The sequence below is a fragment of the Mauremys mutica genome, chromosome 10, assembly GCF_020497125.1.
Source record: "Mauremys mutica isolate MM-2020 ecotype Southern chromosome 10, ASM2049712v1, whole genome shotgun sequence".
NCBI lineage: Eukaryota > Metazoa > Chordata > Testudines > Geoemydidae > Mauremys > Mauremys mutica.
In genome coordinates, this window is record NC_059081.1 from 47,042,058 (window position 1) to 47,059,728 (window position 17,671).

Consider the following 17,671-nt stretch of genomic DNA (forward strand, 5'->3'; position numbering starts at 1 on the left):
CCGCCCCCCCCCCCCAGCGCCTGGTTTCCTTCGCTCCTTCTCCTTTACCTGCGCTGCGGCCGCCTGGGTCCCCTGCCCGCCTCCCGCTGCGGCTGGAGAAGCGGGGCCGAGACAATAGCCCGCGGCCGGGGGGAGGGGAGGGGAGGGGAGGGGGCTGGGGGTGGCGGGAAGGCGGCGTGTGACAGCTGTACTCCTCTGACAGCTCCCGGGATCAGCCTAGTGGCTCCCTGCCATTGGCTCAGTGCAATGGACCGGCAACGCTGCGCGGTATAACAACACTATGCCTGTGAGAGGCAGCAGCTCAGACTCCTTCGGCAAAGCCACGGAGATGCTGCTGCTGCCGCCGCCGCTGCGCCGCCGCCGCCGCCGCCTCCTCCAGCCAGCGCTGCCCTGAGACCGCGGGAGACTCTGGACCGTGTCCCCGGGCGCCTGCAATTCCCGTGTGTGACTCCCCCGCCCCCCAGCCCGCGAGGGGAGCGGGACCGCGCTCCGCCAGGCGGAGGAGTTGGGCGGCTGGGTTAATTGCCGAGATTAGCCGGAGGTGGGTGTACATGCCGGTGGGGCTCTGCTTCCTTCGGGCCCCTCAGCACAGCACCGTCACTCCGCCCGCCCTGGGGCTGCCTGCGCTGCCGGCACTGGGGTGCATGGACGCGGCTGCGGCGGAGGCGGCGGCTGCCCCATGGAGTGTTACTACATTGTCATCAGCTCCACGCACCTCAGCAATGGGCACTTTCGCAACATCAAGGGAGTTTTCCGAGGGCCCCTCAGCAAGAACGGGAACAAAACTCTGGTAATGTCTCCTTTTCTCCCCCCCCCTCCCCCGCTTCCCAGCAGCGGCTCGGCGTGCGGGGTGCTCGGGGGGCGCTGCCGTGGATGCAGCACGCGGTAGTGCTGGGCAGTTCTAGGTAGCATGTGGCTGGCGCTTGTGGGGTAATGGGGACCTGGTCCCATCTCCAGTGGCGCGGGTGGTTGAATGGCTGTTTCTAGAGCACTGAGACGCCCTTCTTGGGTTAGGAGTTCCCACTACTATTACATAGTCACTCGGACTCCCCGTGGACAGGACTTTAGCCACCCAAAAGAGTTCCCTGCATGTTCTTTCAGCTTTCTCTGATTTGGGGGTCTGTGAATAGGGATCCCAGAAACCCAACCTGGAAAGGGCATGCGGGCTGCATGGGTGGGTGAGGTGTCACTTTCAGTCCTTTAACCTAGGATTGCAGAGTCTTTAACAAGCTGGAAACTTACCTGGTGACGCTCCCAACACACACAGCTCAGTAAAGTGGTGTGGATCTCCGGTCTGGAATCGAGTATGATAGGTGATTTCATCTATCCCAGATATCTATGCCAATTAGAAAGTCTTTGGTTTTTAGAAAGTAAGGGAAGAGACTGGAAGAAACATTTGTTTGAGGCCTGAACTTCCTGAGCAGGGAGAGTCAGTTGTTCAGGAATGACTTCAGAATCAATCTCATTGGTAGTACAGACAGGCTTAGAAGGGTTTTAACAGGAACTGCTTAGGAGACTTGGTTAGATACACTGGAAAGTCTTGGTTCATAGCCTGTGTATTAAGATTATATTTATATAAAATGTGCAGTACTTCATGTATTGGTTCGGCATCTCTTCGGGTTCCAGTAGTTTTGTTGACTTGTTTGTGCTCACAGTGTTTTGGTTTCTGGACTTAGTGGATATGAAGCCTTATAGTGTGTGCGGAGATTGGGAGGATGAAGTCCTTACAAGTGCCACAATGCCCATGACAATATGGGTAATGCAGGAACACTACAATTGAGTGAGTTACTTCATGTTACAGCTCAAGGGAAATGAACCAAAGTATAAGCAGATGTCTGCAGGATACCACAGAACTGGAAGTAGGACTTCAACAATGTTGTTTATCACTCTCCTCCATCACCTTATTCTAAATTTCCTTTTGTTAAAATGGAACAGCACTTGTTCACCGTATACTTCCCTGGAATGCATGACCTGTATTAACATTTGCTAAAGTTGGCAAGCTTGCAGCTTCTCCCAAACAAAGAGATTAAGACAAGGTTTTGAGCCAAGTCATAAAAATAGTAACTACTACAAGAGTATCTGCAATTGTCTCTGGTTTGTCCCAAACTGAAGGGTTTCTGATGCTGGAAAACTGATGCAAGAGTTATTTCAGTGGTATATACTTTACAGTCTTCTTTATTAGGGAAGTATCCTATTCCTTGAAATTAAACAGATAATGGTAGAATTATTGTGATTGCAAGCAATACACATATTTAATGGCTATAGCTGCAAAATAAAAAATCCAGTATAGAAATGTTTGACAAATTGAAAATCTGGTACATATATATTGCCTATATTAAACTGGCTATTGAACTATGGGAGGAAAGATGTGTCAGGTAAGATTAATTGATCAAAAGTCTGCTACAACTTTTGAACTGTGTGTTTACGGAGTAATACCTATAATTTATACAACCACGGTTGTACTATAGTCTCTTCTCTTGAATATCCAGCAACCTCCTTTTTAATGCTTATGTAATAAAATAGCTTATAAAATCAACAATTCTGTTTATCTTAAATTCAAGTAATTAGTAACTAAAATAATGTTGGAAAGAAAGCATATGTGTTTAATTTAGTAATTTCAAATGAAGTGAATTGCATAGAGTTTCAAACATTTAGTTGTTTTCATTCTGAAAGTAAATGTAAAGTTACACTGATATTTGGCAAGATACATACAAGAGAACTAAGTAACAAATATGCTATTTATTAAATGAATTGCTATTAAAGAATTTAATGTAAAACTTTAAACCTAAACTATCCCTTTTATCATACTCAACTTGGAATATAACTGTAAAATAATTATCCAGTAAAAATGTTCCTAGTTTTTTTAAAAGGAAAATTAAATTCTTGATTTCAGATTCTGTATTCTTCATAATAAATTCCTTAACATATGAAACAAATGACATAAAGTATAGATACCCAGAGTAATATTTTCTCTGAGTAATTTCAGATTAAAATAATATTTAGCTGTGATCTAATCTGGTTTGTGTATATAAGAAGGATTTTTAAAGTTCATTTATGTTATTAAGGAATTAAAGCACTATAAATAATAAGGAAAAGCTGCAATAACTCTGCCTCATGCTCTGAACAATAATGTACATTTTACTCAGTTTCTGTTTGCAAATCAAATATTAAATGATTTCACAGAGAATCAATCACTTTGAATATAAACAGACTTCATTAACATGTTTTAATGTATAATGTAAATGTTTGTTTTAAGGCAAATTCTGTATTATGGCCTTGGGAATTTTCATAAGAATACACTGTCTTCTATTGTAGTCTGATGTCCACCCCTCCCATTTCCACCTACCCTCCTTAAATGTGATGGGATGGACATAATCCATTTTTAAAATATAAAGGATACAGCCAGTGTAAGCAGAGCTGAAGTATATGCCTCTTTCTGTTTTGCTCTAAGTCATTCAGTTCATTGTAATTTACACCTCGAACTCAAAAGCTATGGTTGCCAACCCTCCAGGATTGTCCTGGAGTTTCCAGGAATTAAAGATTAATCTTTAATTAAAGATTTTGTCATGTAATGAAACCTCTAGGAATACATCCAACCAAAATTGGCAACCCTACCAAAAGCAGATTGTCAAAGTGACGGTTTCCTTGTGAGTTGGGGAGCACACTAAAGCAACTGTTTATATAGTGTTGAATCATTTCTGTGAAAAAGTTGGCATATATTACTTTGCCTATGCCCTGAAGGGATTGATTATAATATTCTTCAAGGAAACAGGAGACTATATTTGCTAAAGTTATCAAAGACATCTCCCAAAACGCAGGAAAGGGAGGCACACACAACAGAAGGAGTGGGAATGGCTTTTTATCCATAGTTTTATGATATTGAAATAAACAATCTGATTGAGTGGGATGGAAATAACTTACTTATTTTAACCTACCTGCTGAACAGAGTGGAAGGGCCTCAGAACTGCTGCTGGAAGCTGTTTTTATTTTGGAGTAATTTGTTCCACTGGCCAATAGGGTCACTGCTGAGCAGAATTTCTTCCTGCCTGCCTGCTGCTCTACCTTACCCCTTGAAGATTCATCTGTTTCCTTCTGTACTCTGCTGGACTGCATGGCAGAGTGAGAAGGCTGCCCAGAGAGCTGAGATCACTAGTGATCGTCTGCCCCTGCTCGCTTTGGTGAAAGGGAGAGGCAGAGAGACTACCCTATGGATGTCAAGTATCAGAGGGGTAGCCGTGTTAGTCTGGTTCTGTAGAAGCAGCAAAGAATCCTGTGGCACCTTATAGACTAACAGATGTTTTTGCAGCATGAGCTTTCGTGGGTGAATACCCACTTCTTCCCACTTCTTCTTGCATCCGAAGAAGTGGGTATTCACCCACGAAAGCTCATGCTGCAAAAACATCTGTTAGTCTATAAGGTGCCACAGGTTTCTTTGCTGCTTACCCTATGGATGTCCACTTTGTGTGGAGCACAGGCAGAAAATCTCCTCAGGGCTTCCGCTGCTCTTCTGGTGGGACAGAAAGGCAAGGCAGAGCCTCAGAGCTTCTCTCTGCTTCTGGTTAGGGAGGAGAAGCAGAGGGGTCCTCCAGGGCTTCCTGTGAGGGTTAGATGGGGAGGAGAGATGAGGCTAAAAGTTTCTCTACCCTCAGATAGTAGGGGAGGAAAACTTCACCCTCCCAAGTCTCCTCTGATGTGGAGAAGAGACAGAGACACATCCCTTTGAGAGTTTTGGTGGGGAAAGGGGAGAGTTTGGGGAGAGTTTGGTTTCCTCAGTGAGATGGAGGAAGAAGAAGTTCCTTCTGTGCCCACAGATGGGGAAGAGAAGAAAATCAGTTGCTTCCACTGTCACACCTCTGGGGTATAACCTTTCCCCAGCCCCCAGGATATCAGTAACTCATTTTGACAGATATGGCAATTTACCCAATATAATTGAAAAATTGTACTGAATTAAGTTTAAGTAGCTATGGAGTCGATTGTATTAAAAATGCAAAGTTTATGCGTTATTGTGGAATTGTGTGCAACTTCTATAAGAGAAGACGTGACCAGTGTAAACCCTGGGAAGTGTTATGATCTTCAGAGGACTATTTGAAATAATTGTGCCAGATAAGAATGAACTTATGGGACAAATAAACATAGATGGGTTTCCCAGGAAATCTCTAGGGGGAAGTGTATACTAGTGTACCCACTCTGGTTATGCAAGAACTCAGACTTAAGAAGCTTTGTCCTGAGGAGGGGACTTTTGTCTGCTGATTACTTGTTCCCAGAGTCTCAATATCAAAGACCAAACTGTATAAAGGAAGGACTCTCAGACTCATGGGTGCACTTGTTCTGAGTGAATAGCCATTATAAACTTGTAATCACAGAAAACCTCTTGGTGAGGCTTGAAGTATTGATCAACTGCCAGTGTCTTTGCTGGAGGTAGGGTGATCTCTGTTAAGCTTATTAGCATGTGTTCTTTTAATTTTTTTAATATGTTTTCTCTGTAAAGCTTTCACTTTAAGAATAAACGTGCTTGCTTAGGTAGAGCTACGTGGTAACTTCTAACTGTGGGCAATTATGCTGTTTATAGCCCCTGACAGGCCTGTTTAGCTGTCTGACTTTCTGGGGAACTCACAGTGTAGGCAAGGAGCAGTACAGCCTGGAAAAAAAACTTGGTTATTAGAAAGAGAGTCTCTGCCTAAGAGGGCGATGGTTGAGGAGCTGGGAGATGCAGGTGCAATTGCCGTGAACTGTGACACTCATGTTGAGATTTTAGGAGAGGATGATGTGGAAGTGGAAGAGAAAGAAAGAAAGAAAGAAAGAAAGAAAGAAGCTGCAGAAAAGAGGGTGTGATGGAGTAAACACTGAGAAGGGATGCAGGGAAAGTCAAAACATGGAGAAAGGGGATGGTAAGAAGGAACTAAGATAAGTTGGAGTGAAAGAAGAATGGATTTAATCAAACCAGAAACTATTATAAAAAATGAAATAGAAAAGGAAGCCCCAAGAAAATATGTACAGGGAAAGGTGAGGTGGGGGATGTGAAGGAAGGGATAGTGAAATGAAGAACATAACCAACAGAGACCCAATGGGTTGATTTTTAAATGCAAATATGTTAATATAAAACCTATAGTAATGTTTATGGGTATGTGTATATGAAATATATGCATAGGCATCTTTGTATATTCATACTCCTATGAGTGCCTGAGTAATATATTAACATATTTGGAACAATCTAGTTTTGATGAATCTTAGCCTCATTTAGTTTTAATCTGTGCCACTTGCCATTGACATACATTGAAGGTAGGAATTTGGTGGAAGAGGGACTCAAACTCATTGTCTGGCTATACTGAAAGAAGGACAGGAGACATTTGACATGGGTTTAATCAGGCTGCAACTTTATTATTAGATGTCTGGGACTACCTGGCAGATAAAAGTGTACAGTGCAGGTAACCCCATGTTTATTCCATAATTACCCAGAGTGTTTTTACCAGCTCCCCATCTTTTTCCATCCAGGTCCCTCCAGCACATCCATTGCTGGGATCTCGTTGGAAGGTTCAGGTGGGCTATAATAGTGGGGGTTGGATCCCTGCCTTACCAGTCATAGGAGTCCCCAACCACCCTCTGTTCGCTCGTTTACCGAACACCTCTTTTTAAGTCCTTTTCCAAGCCATTTATCCCGTCATGGTGTTCCTTTCCGATAGAGTACCAATGCTGGAAATCCGCCACAGCGAGGCACCAGCCATTAGCTTGGCTGCCTCCTCCCCAAACCCAGTCAGGTTCCCAGACATCTCCTAATGCTGCCTTTTATATCAGTCAAAAACATGACAGCATCTAAATCTGAAAGGTGAACCCCATTCTCCCAAAACAATTCTGGTGCCCCATATATTATGCCAGGATGTGAAATTACTGCCCCTTCTAGGGTCCCAAGGAATTTTGGCCACCTCCCTGTTCACATACCTCCTTGCCTTGTCCACCCTGGGGGAGGGGGCAGGAGGCTCATGGCTCCCTGCCAGATCCTGCGTGGAAGCATGTCTGACCATACAATGTTAACTCCTGGGGAAATTTCAAGGATCAGCCTCAAGTCCCTCCTTGCTCTGAGCATTAGTTCCACCCCTTTAAGCATTCCCAAATCGTTTTCCCCAAGGTGTACCACAATTTTATCTGGTGGCCGCTGACTGGCCCGCCTCAGCCTACTCCATGCAAAGGGAGGGTTAAGGCACAGGGCTGCCCCTTTTAAGCCCCTCATTCCCAGGGCATGAGTCAGCGACCACACCGATCCTTTTGCAGCAACTTTCACTTCCTCCCCCCCAACGTCATAAAGCACAGTTCCCTTCATCTGGCCATCCCTCTGAATTACCTCTCCCCCACCACTTAAAGGGTCAGGGGGGTCATTCTTTGGAGCATAGCCTCTAAAATCCTAAAATCTAAATATTGCAAGTAAATTGAAAAAAGTTGGGGAGGGAGTCTCTGGACTCTTTGTTAGAGTTTATCCTTCTACACCATACATCCTACCATCTGAAGCATTTATTTTGGGACTATGTAGAATCTCTTTTTGATATTTATTCTACTGTCTGTTACATTATAAATCTGTTCAAAGTACTTAAACAGTAGTTAATTTTGAGGTGGAAGAGGAGAATTAATTGATTGTTCTTTGCTGTTTGTGGGGCACAAAAGCTGTCTGAAGAGACAAACTTAAAAATGAAGAAAACCATACATGTGAATGTAATTAATCGAGGGAAAAATGTTTGTTTTGGGCCACCAAAATTTCTTGTTATAAAACACAGTTATGTTTTGAAAGAACCAAAACTTTTGTCCTAATGAACTTGATTCGTAGACCATTCCACTTGAGAAAAGTCAGCTCTATGAAACACAGAAACGTAACACATTCATACAAGGAAAATATTTCAGATGCATCTTAAAATATATTCTTTAATTTGTCTTCCTATATTTACTCATTACCCAAATTATTTGTTTAAAACAAGGGCTTAATATTTTATTCACATTTTTTCCTCTTTTTAATCCTTGAATGAAGTCCTAATGTTAAATCACAATTATATTACTAAAATAGACTAATCTCCTAATCATAGAATGAGAGGGGTAGCCGAGTTAGTCTGGATCTGTAAAAGCAGCAAAGAGTTCTGTGGCACCTTATAGACTAACAAACGTATTAGAGCATGAGCTTTCGTGGGTAAATACCCACTTCATCGGATGCATGATGAAATCATAGAAGATTAGGGTTGGAAGAGACCTCAGGAGGTCATTTAGTCCAAACCCCTGCACAAAGCAGGACCAACCCCAACTAAATCATCCCAGCCAGGGCTTTGTCAAACGGGGCCTTAAAAACCTGTAAGGAAGGAGATTCCACCACCTCCCTAAGTAACCCATTCCAGTTCTTCACCACCCTCCTAGTGAAACAGTTTTTTCCTAATATTCAACCTAGACCTCCCCCACTGCAACTCGAGACCATTGCTCCTTGTTCTGTCATCTGCCACCACTGAGAACAGCCTAGCTCCATCCTCTTTGGACCCCCCCTTCAGGTAGTTTAAGGCTGCCATCAAAACCCCCCTCACTCTTCTCTTCTGCAGACAAAATAAGCCCAGTTCCCTCAGCCTCCTCTCGTAAGTCATGTGCCCCAGCCCCCAATCATTTTTGTTGCCCTCTGCTGGACTATCTCAAATTTGTCCATATCCTTTCTATAGTGGGAGGACCAAAACTGGACTCGATACTCCAGATGTGGCCTCCCCAGTGCCAAATAGAGGGGAATAATCACTTCCCTCAATCTGCTGGCAATGCTCCTACTAATGCATCCCAATATGCCTTTAGCCTTCTTGGCAACAAGGGCACACTGTTGATTCGTATGCAGCTTCTCGTCCACTGTACTCTCCAGGTCCTTTTCTGCAGAACTGCTGCTTAGCCAGTCGGTCCCCAGCCTGTAGCAGTGCATGGGATTCTTCCATTCTAAGTGCAGGACTTTGCACTTGTCTTTGCTGAACCTCCTCAGATTTCTTTTGGCCCAATCCTCTAATTTGACTAGGTCACTCTGGACCTTATCCCTACCCTCCGGGGTATCTACCTCTCCCCCCAGCTTATTGTCATCCGCAGACTTGCTGAGGGTGCAGTTCATCCCATCATCCAGATCATTAATGATCACAAGAGTTTGATTTCATTCAAGGAGAGGAGAAGCTGGGTTATGAAAGCTCATATTAAAACACAAATAGAAAACAGAAAAATACTAGCCTTTTTTTCTCCCTCTCGAGATGGCTCCAGAATATCAATCCAACTTTAACAGTCAAAGCCCGTCTTTTTTAAACAACAGGTCTGACTTTGATATAACTCATTTTAATGTCAACAATTTTATATAAAAGTGATAACTAAAGCAGACATCCTTTGTTTGGTCATCTGTTTCATATATTACCATTCATTATGTATATAATAATATTTATTTTAAATAAATCCAAAGAAACTTTCTGCTGCCCTCTCTTCAATTTTAATTCATGATCTTTTTGTTTTTTAAGTAATAGATAGCTGTAGGCTGATTCTGCATTCACTTGCCACCATCAGTGACTTTGATGGCATTTTTGCCAGTAATTATTGATTGCAGGATAGGGTTTGAATTTAGAACCCATTGTAACATCACAGAAGTCCAGTAGAAGTCTTTTCATTGACTTTAGTGATATTTGGATTAGGACCTAATAAAAAATTTGCTACAAACTGTTCACTTTCTTTTTGGATCTTCTAAACTTTCACACAATCACACAAATGCTGACTTAGTAACCTCTTTGCGTGTTCTAGAGGTCAGGTCTAACTACTCTATCTTCACAATTCATATTCCCAAACCAGAGCTGCTCTCTTGCAACTTTTTAATCTCATCAAGGGTTGACAAGTTGTGTGAAGGGATACCTATCTGGACAAATAAATCCATTGTTTGGAGTTATGGACAGGTTGATTTGTTAAGCTCTCTCAGAAATGTCTTTCAGAATTGCAAACAATATTTTAAGGGATTTATTCTAGTTACACATGCAATTCCCTACTAGATAAGTGGGAGAATTGACCTTTAAAAGTGGCCCTCTAAGTAGTTGGTCTGCTGATTTACAACTGGAGGGCTAGATCCTTAGCTGATGTAAATCATTTGAGCTCAGTTCATTACAGTAAAGCTAAAATGATTTATAGCACCATTCTAAGACTTCATTAATCTTTTGTTTTATTTTTACTGTTATGAGATATTTTGCATTATTTTCTAAATTTCTAATGACCATCTTTAAGGGCCTGTTCCTAATTCCAGTGAAGGCAATGGCAGAAGTCACTGGCCCAGATCTTCAGCTAGTATAAATTGCTACTCTAATTTACACCATTTGAGAATCTGGCTCATTGATGTCAGTAGGAAGTGGATTGAGTCCTAAAGTCAAAAGTTTCATGGCTTAGGCATCTAAATAAGTGGTCAGATTTCAAAGATACGTAACACATGCAGCTTTCATTAAGGATGGACAACTTATTTAAATACTTTAATATATATTTGAGTGCCCAACTTTTAGTCACTCATTTATGAAAATTTTGGCTTAAGTGTTGACTAAAGCTTAGCTTCTGTGATTATTTTGCTCTCTCATACCAATAAGTATCTTGCACATCTTTAAATGTCTGTCTGTTTACTGAACAAGTCTGTTCTGAATTTAAAAAAATAAATAAACTAAATTGTAAGTCTCCAATTCCCAGGGTCTATTGATGTTTTTATGAAAACTCCATGGGGTTGAAAATAATGATATACTAGTGCATTCTGAAAATGCCATCTGTTGCTCCGGCTGTTTGTTGTCTTTGTCTCTTCTACATTTTTAGAATATTGCTGTTCATAGCTCAACTAAAGTAAATATGTTGTGGTGGACATGAAAACCTATTTTATGATCAATTTTATTACAAATATTTTCAGTTCAGTACATTTAAAAAGTAATTTTTAAAATCACTTTCCTGTAGTAGAGTAATGGAGTTAGCATAGTTCAACAAATAGCCGTGTAAGTGACAAATTTGTTGGAAATGTATTTCAAGTCTCTGAATGTATGTATAATACAAACAAGTAACTAAATCTGTCATAATTTTTTGTAATTATTAAAGAAAAAAATCCTGATTGCTTGCCATACAGTGTAGATTCAGTTGTTGAAAATAAAATGAAATAATTAAAAAGTTCACAAAATTTGTGTTCTCTGTCATTATGTACTATAACTAAATGTAATATAATCTACATTTCATATCCTACATTTTGATATTTATTCGAATAACCCATTTCAATTATTAGAGCAAAATTGACTACCTATTGGCTGAATCCTTCAAACATTTACTGCTGCATGTAGTGTTTACTACCGTGAGTAGCCCCATTGTCTTCAAAATAAGACATGTGCTTCAAGTTGGAGAATCATGGATACTGACCAGCTAAAGCCTCAATCTAGCAAAGTACTTAAACATAAGCTTAAGTCCCAGTGACTTCAATTAGACTACTTGGATGCTTAGTTACCCAACTCACTTAAGTGCTTTGCTGAATCAGGCCATACTCTTTGTTATACTTACCATTTTCTTCTATGGGACACTTCATGATAGTAAATACTACATCTTTAGTGCACATCTGAAGAATCGGGTCTTTGATCTGTAGCATGAGTGGATTTTATAATGGCTTAACCAGAATTTTACAGAATTTGATATACTTTCAAATTGACAACGTCAAGTTGGATGTTTAAACCTGCATTCTTCTGTTGTTTCTAATCCATTGCTTACATCATCTGGACTTTTTAATACCATTTAGTATTTCAATATGCTTAGGTAATCTGGGTTTAAAAAAATCAAATCTCATCTATATGACAGTTCGTGTGAATGTGCTAACTCAATAAAGTATTAAAATGATGCAAAAATATAATTATCCTACTCAGTTCAGCTCTAATAGCTAATCACACTTACATGTATAATAATTGTAGGAAACCAGTCAGTCATTAAAGAAACATAATGTTTTTATAAAATGAAAATAACAGTTAAGATCTAAAATCTGTTCTTATCTATTTTTAGAATGCTGCCTAAAATCTTTGATAGGAATTTTAGTTATGTGTAATATGTTTCAATGATGTTCATAATTTTTTTTTAAAAAGGGCATTTTGAAACTCTTCTAATCCACAGGAGGGTTATAGTATTTTGACTGCACGGGAGGCTGTTTTACTGTGAAACCAATACATTTCTGAAGCAACTTGTAGGGATCGCAAGTCTCATACTGTGATTTTAAAGGGCATTTCACTGCTTATTTAATATTGGGACTTTTCTAAACTAAGACTATTGCATTTGCTCACCTCCAGATTTATCAGTGAAAAAAAAGTTTTTTAACCATGCCAATTACTTTTGCTATTAAATGCTTAACTTTTACAAAATTTTAAAATCTGCATTTACGTATATATCAGACTATGCAACAAGTGCATGAAGCCTGAAATACCTAGGGCTTGATTGTCACTTGTGCCAGCTTTGTACCAGTGTAATTCTACTGACTTTTGTAGTTATTCCTAATTTAGGCCTAAATATTGCAAAAACTTAACTTTAAACACATAATCCTGTTGAACTCAATGAGACTGCTCACCTAGTTAATTTAAGCAGGAGTATAAATTACTGCAAGATTAGAACCATATGCTATAAATGAGAAGAGAATCAGGCCCTTGATTTTTCTAATGCAAATATCAGTTGCGATCTCTCGAGGTCGGTGAGATATGATATCTTTAACATAATATTCAAAACTAACGTTTATCAGACTAACTTGAAGATGGCAAATATGATGAAGAATGTGTATCTCCTTGATGACATTCAAAATTAGCTATATCCCGAATTCAGCAGATTTCTGAAGCTGTCTTATTTTGCTAAGCTTTCTCAAATCCACATTTAGTTCAGATTGTACTTCTGATATTCTTAATTTTCCTCTAAGTTGGTGGAACATTCCAATTGTATGAGAGTTTTCCTATCCATGTCTATCATTGTTGCAATTGAATAATCAATATTTACTAGTCTAAGGGCCTGATCCAAAGCATGTTAAAGTCCATGGAAGTCTGTTAACTTATCTCAGTGGACTTTGGAAAGTGTAGGAAATAAATGTAGTATCCCTGGTTGTACTAAGTGCTGACCACTGGTAAATGCTGACTTTTTTAATGGCAATCACTGGCTGTGTACACACACGAGCATTCTATAAAAATCAGAATGATTTATCATTAATGGTACATGTATTAATTGTATAGCATTGTATAAGAAAGTTCTCTTATTTGTAGTATAGATTTTGGAATTGGCTTTGCAAAAAAATAAGAGTATCATAGTTTCTCATTTGTGAAAATTCTGACTCACCACTGGGAGCGTGGTCACTTTTTACATTTGAGTCAAATGCAAAGAAGGGGGAGACATAAGGAGGTATCCATATGTGGGCTACTACTACAGGTAACTTTTAGTCACCATTTATATGTTTTCCCCAGAACAGTTTAATGATGGCAGAGCAGATAACTGCTATGCATCCAACACTGACAGGCTGTTATATGATGAGTTGTAACTTAATTGATGTTGTGTCAATAAAACACTGTCACTGACTGCAAAAAACAAAAACAAAACAAACAAACAAAAACAACAGAAACACATCCCTGTCCTCCCTAAAGCTGTTTCTCAATCCAGCTGAGAAAAATTCTGAGATGACCAGGAACGTGTGAAAGTTGAGAGGCTGGAGGCTTGAATTACTACTACTGAGTTACTTATGTTTTTAATTATTTTCAACTTCAACTTCTTCTTTTACATTTTGTTAAAATGTGTTTACAGCTGTAGCAGACCCAAATTCTTTGTGAACCAGCCACTGGAGGGGAATGTGTAATACATACTGAACAATGAGTTTCATTTTCCCCCTGGCCACAGGAATCTCATTCTGATCATCAGAGACTCAGAGCACTTCATCTCTCAGATGAACCCCCATTTTTGTATCGTTTAGCTCAGATTTTAGAAGCTCATGTTGTAGGCATCTCTTGTTCAAACCTGGTATTGAATAAAATGATGGTCATACAGAGACAATCCCTTGGCAAAGGGAGACTGCTTGGCATATTCTTCTCCTTTCCCATTCCTTGGAGCAGCTCTTCTTGCAGGGAATTGTGGGTCTTGAGCCTCTTCTTTAGTTAGGTTCTCGCTGGCATACAATGGGTTTGGGCCAATTGCTGTTCAGTTTAAAGCTATTAAAGAACTGATAAGGGACCTGACTTACACAACTGATCCAATCCTGAAAAATGTTTAGGTTCACTATGGGGGACTGACAGAGATTTCTTATTCTCTCCAACCCATTTATCTATCACTATTTTTTGGATGTACAGACAATTTATCATGAAAAAGCCCTGCCAAATCATGGATTGTTATATTTGGGGGAGGTGGCATGTCTAAGATCCATTTAAGGATTGTAAGATTGTACTGTCCATAGGTGTCTAAAGAGTTCAATTCTAAATAAGCAGACATATATTTATTTGCATGTCAGAATGTAATGACTCCTTTGGATATGTGTTGAATAATATGTATTTCTGAAATTATCAAAATACTTTATGTATTTACACAATAGAGCATGGAAATACCCACTATGGTTTATGTCAGCTGTCATGCATTTTCCTAAACATAACTTTGCCATCAACTGAAAATAATGGCAAACTTGTACAAACTGGAAGAATTTATACCACAGGCTCTGAAGACCTCAAAGTATTTATTTCATACAAAAACTACAAAATCCCACAGGCCCTTGGTTGGGGAGATATAACATTTTGAGCTGATGACGCTTGCTTGTTTGTAAGTTTTACAAACAAGAAGTTGGAGTAATGAAAGGAACCACAAAATATATTGTAAAGCAACATTTAGGGTCATTTTTAATCTGTGATGTGGCTGAGTTATGTCTCCAATAGATGTGCATACAAAGCATTCTGACACTCATTTGCATGTGCAATTCTGCATATTTTTGAATCTGCAGCATAGCTGCCTGTGTTTGAAAATTTAGATCTTTAAATTTAAACTTTACTAAGTAAAAGAACAGAAAGGTCTAGTTAAGCTTTCATCTATACCCTTATCTCATAATTTTACCTAGGTATAGATGGTCAATGGTAAACATTCCAGTACCCAGACTTAATGGGCTTTATTGGGAGTTATATGTGGAAAGTGAGCACTGCATCTGCAATTCCAGAGTTAATTCTGGTGTCACTGATTCTTCAGTAGTTTTTATACCAGCAGTGCACAAATACAGAGAGGAGCTCCTATGGGTAGTAATAAGAATCAAAGGTTCCTTATAGCCGCACCCACATTAGTCTGTTCCCTTGTCTCTGCCCCAGTGGTGACACACAGATGCATAGTTATCCCTGAAATGATTGTCCTGTCACTAGTGCTTGGGGAATTTGAAGAGTACAACAAGGGTAAAAAAGCTCCCAATTGGCTATATGTGAAAATAGTCAAAAGGCGTGCTTAAGACAAATGCTTAGCAAGGCCTCAATTCTGCAATTAGGTCCTATATCCAAATGGAGGACCATTGATTTTAGTGCACTTCCTGGGGCAGGGAGCTGATTGAGCAAAGCTCAATACACTATCAGGGTCTAAATCTATAAAAGAAAATGCCTCTCTTAAAAAAACTTCTGATTTCTGTGCCATAGTCACTGTAAAATTCCCAAAGCCCACACCAGTGGAATTCCCACATAATTGCCTACAAAGTGACTCTGGTGCTCACCTCACAACTATTAGCTTCATACAGTGTCTCCACTTTACAAGCCTATAAGCTTTTCAGGTGCTCTGCTGTTTTTTCTCCTGTATCTCCTGTTTGCACAAGTTAAGGTGACCAGACAGCAAATGTGTAAAATCGGGACAGGGGTGGGGGGTAATAGGAGCTTATATAAGAAAAAGAACCAAAAATCTGGACGGTCCCTGTAAAATCGGGACATCTGGTCACCCTAGCACAAGTCTATTCCCATGCAAATATGTTCTGTGAGGTGATCCTCTGTTACACAAAGGCAAACAGATTGCAATTTCCATGGTCTAACATTAAAAGGCATCAAAAAGAAGGCAGCATAAAGGAGACGTGTCTCGCTAGAGGACATCAGCAGAGGGACAGTCATGAAGCATGGCATTATTAGATTCAGTTACTAAGCTCAGTGCCATTGCACAGCTTGTCATTTAGGTTTAGCCTCCTGGTTGTTGTAGTTTATGCAGACAACTTATACCAACTTTATTTAGGCACTAGCTGGCGAATAAGTGCAGTGTAATTTTTGCTAACAATATCCCTTTTTCTGGATCAGCCATGTCACTTAGAGAGCTTACACCTGAACTCACGGAGCCAGTTTGTGAAACTGCAACTTAAGCCTATTGTGCACAAGAGGAGAATCTCTTCAGACATATAGAAGGGTGCCTTTTGCTGGTGGTAAGGTTTAAAAGTAATTTTACACAGGTACAGTTGGCTCTGTGGGGTGCAACACAATGGATAATCAAATCCACTGTGGATGAATATCTCGCTAGATCAGGATATTCTTGCTCTTGTAGCTAAATTAGATCTTCTGTAGTTTAATAACTGCAGTCAAAATTCCTAAATAGTCAGATCTTCTCTTGTGAAGAATTATTTTTTTAAACTAATAAGCTTTTGTATCTTTGGTTGTTTCTAAGTGATCTAGTGGTCATGACAAGTACCAGACTGACAGCCCTGGAGACCTGTCTTTTATTCACAGAACCAGCACAGCAAAGATAGCCAAAGTACAAGTGTCTCTATAATGAGTCATCTGTGTGCCTCCACCAGATCTGGAGGGACTACTTCTAAGGGTGAGAAAGGTTGTGTTCTATGCATACCTAGCTGAGTCTTGGCTTTTATTTGCTGAGGTTCCAACCAGAGTACTAGATACTGAAAAATCTATCAACACTAATTAATCTGGTCATTGAAACATTCACAGTAATTATAACTTGTAATTCATCAGCCTGAAATTAAATAATATTCCCTAAATAAGGAGATTATTTGGATAAAATATTTTGTTAGACCATGTCCATTATACAGTATAGGATTTGTCATAAAATTGAAAAATGGGTAAAGATGTTCATTTTCCAATCTTATAACTGTCCAGCTCTATTTTTCAAAGTCTTAATGTTAGGCAGTTCATAATTTGCAGGTTTACCTTCCATCCTTCTTAGTAAAACTGCCTTTCAGTGGTAAAAGAAAATTAAATGATCTGCAGTTGTTTAATATCATGTTAGGTTAGTTTCGGTTGCTTCTAAATTTATTCTCCACTAATTGCTGGCTGTGCTGCAGAGGAGTGGAAGGGTGAAAATGAAGAACACCCTGTGATGTGTGAACAGTGAATGATCAGGAAGAAGTCTGAACAGCACATTGGTAGCAGTTGCAAAAGAACATTCCTCCTTTTCATTTAGTGTAGTTCAGGAGTAAATTTATCATTATCTGTAAAGGTAGTTACCAGCTTTGATAACAAACTTCTTTAGACCAGCAGACTTGTCAGTCACTTGAGTTAATCAGTTCAGATGTCTCATAGCTTCAACTTAAAAGTTATCATTTTGTGTCTAGGAATTTAATATTTTGACTACATATGCTCTTAACACAGTATTAATACAGAGCGGGGAAAGTGAAACTGACAGACTGACATCTTTTAATGAATTAAATTAGAGAAGCCTTAAAATAAAACCTTTGGACATAGTAAAT

The 17,671-nt window shown here is 39.7% G+C and overlaps 1 protein-coding gene across 1 annotated transcript in view; it reads left to right on the forward strand.

Moving 5' to 3' along the window:
• The first annotated feature begins 674 nt into the window (after nucleotides 1-674).
• The window catches only part of ZNF804A (zinc finger protein 804A), a 237,085-nt gene continuing 220,088 nt past the window's right edge, over nucleotides 675-17,671 (forward strand). Inside the window, exon 1 of the mRNA XM_045031694.1 lies at nucleotides 675-790. Within this exon, the coding sequence (XP_044887629.1) occupies nucleotides 680-790 (111 nt within the window). The 5' untranslated portion in view covers nucleotides 675-679. The remainder of the gene's footprint in view (nucleotides 791-17,671) is intronic.